Source organism: Trypanosoma grayi (genome assembly GCF_000691245.1).
Source record: "Trypanosoma grayi strain ANR4 Tgr_762_V1, whole genome shotgun sequence".
NCBI classification, from domain to species: Eukaryota; Euglenozoa; class Kinetoplastea; order Trypanosomatida; family Trypanosomatidae; genus Trypanosoma; species Trypanosoma grayi.
In genome coordinates, this window is record NW_008826381.1 from 1 (window position 1) to 1,404 (window position 1,404).

Genomic DNA, 1,404 nt, shown 5'->3' on the forward strand with positions numbered 1-1,404 from the left:
TATATATATATATATATCTATATCCTTGCATATCAACAACACACGCCGAAATAATGCCTTCACCAGACATAGAATGAACGACTAACTTTTCCCCTCAGAGTGAAGGCGTCTCTGCAATAGGACCATGTTTCCCGCCCCAATGCACGGCTACCGTCTGCGGTATTGCATCCCTAGACACATTAGCTTTAGAGATTATTACCACACACACACACACACACACACACACACACACACACCCACCCACCCAGAGAGAGATCGCGAATAATTGCAGATATAAATGATACACAACCAGGAAAAAAAACCCAGTGCCAGGTTCCAATCTTGTATCGCCCAGTGAATGTCTTATCGCCGCTCTACGCTCAAACAATTTCGCTGCCCGTTGAAGCAACCTTCTCTTCCCTTCAGACATATCCCGTGAACAACTTCGCCGTGTCCACAGCGGGGTGACCAGGCGTTGAGGTCAATGGCGTCGTCATGGGGCTCATCGCCGCTGCTGCGGCCAAGGTTGAATCCGCCACAAACACAGAGGCAGAACCATTGCTGATTCGTCCTCCATCTTGGTTGCCGCAACCGTGGCTCGCCGTGCCGTCGGGGAGGCCGTTGCGCAGCGCCGTGCTTGACGAGGACAACACCGCCTCTGATGCTGCAGCAGCACGTGCCTCCTCGTCCAATCCGTTTATCGACTGCGAGTCGCTTTCACGCCGCGCATTGTGGAAGAGACGCATCCGCTGCGCATGCTCCCGCTCCTCCTCCTCGTGCTCCTGCTGCCTGCGCTGCAACTCCCGCAGCTCGACCGACCTGTGGCAACGCGACACACAGAAAATGATGAGATACAGCACCAGCGCAAAGACTATGAGGATCATGAGCGCGAAGAGGATAGCTACCACAGTATAGGTGGGATAGTTCATTGGCGACTAACTACACGCAATAGAGGATGAGAGGCCACCGCGCGCTCCACCAATGTTATCTACCGCCACACTACAGCAACAGACGGCGTAGAAAGAGAAGCAAACAACGGGGAGTACACCGCGGTGGGGGAGGAGCAGACACACAATGGCAACACCCAACACCACCACCACCACCAGACAAGGGAGATTTGCATTCATAAGTCATTCAATAAAGGAGAAGCAATAAGTCTACATTTGGCTTTGCATCAGGAGCTACGAATAAAACCAAAGCAAAAAACAAAAACAAAGGAGGCGCTGCGATCCCATCCTCAGGAGCCGTCCGCCACCACCACCCGCCGCCAACAACACCAAAGAGCCACTGAAGCAGCGGCTGCGGGTTGCTGTTGATGCTGTTGGCGGCTGCGGGTGGTGGCATCGTATTGGTGGCAACGGAGCACCGAGTGGGCAGCGTCCGCAAGAGCGACCCAAGAGCACACGCCCAGCGTGGCGGCGCACA

General features: G+C 54.3%; 1 protein-coding gene across 1 annotated transcript; it reads right to left on the bottom strand.

Annotated features, from left to right (window-relative positions):
• Positions 1-401: 401 nt before the first annotated feature.
• DQ04_07621000 (hypothetical protein) lies at positions 402-908 on the bottom strand (the record flags this gene model as incomplete). The annotated part of the gene is made up of 1 exon (XM_009315239.1): positions 402-908. The coding sequence occupies one exon, from the start codon at positions 906-908 to the stop codon at positions 402-404; it is 507 nt and encodes a 168-aa protein (XP_009313514.1).
• Positions 909-1,404: the final 496 nt, after the last annotated feature.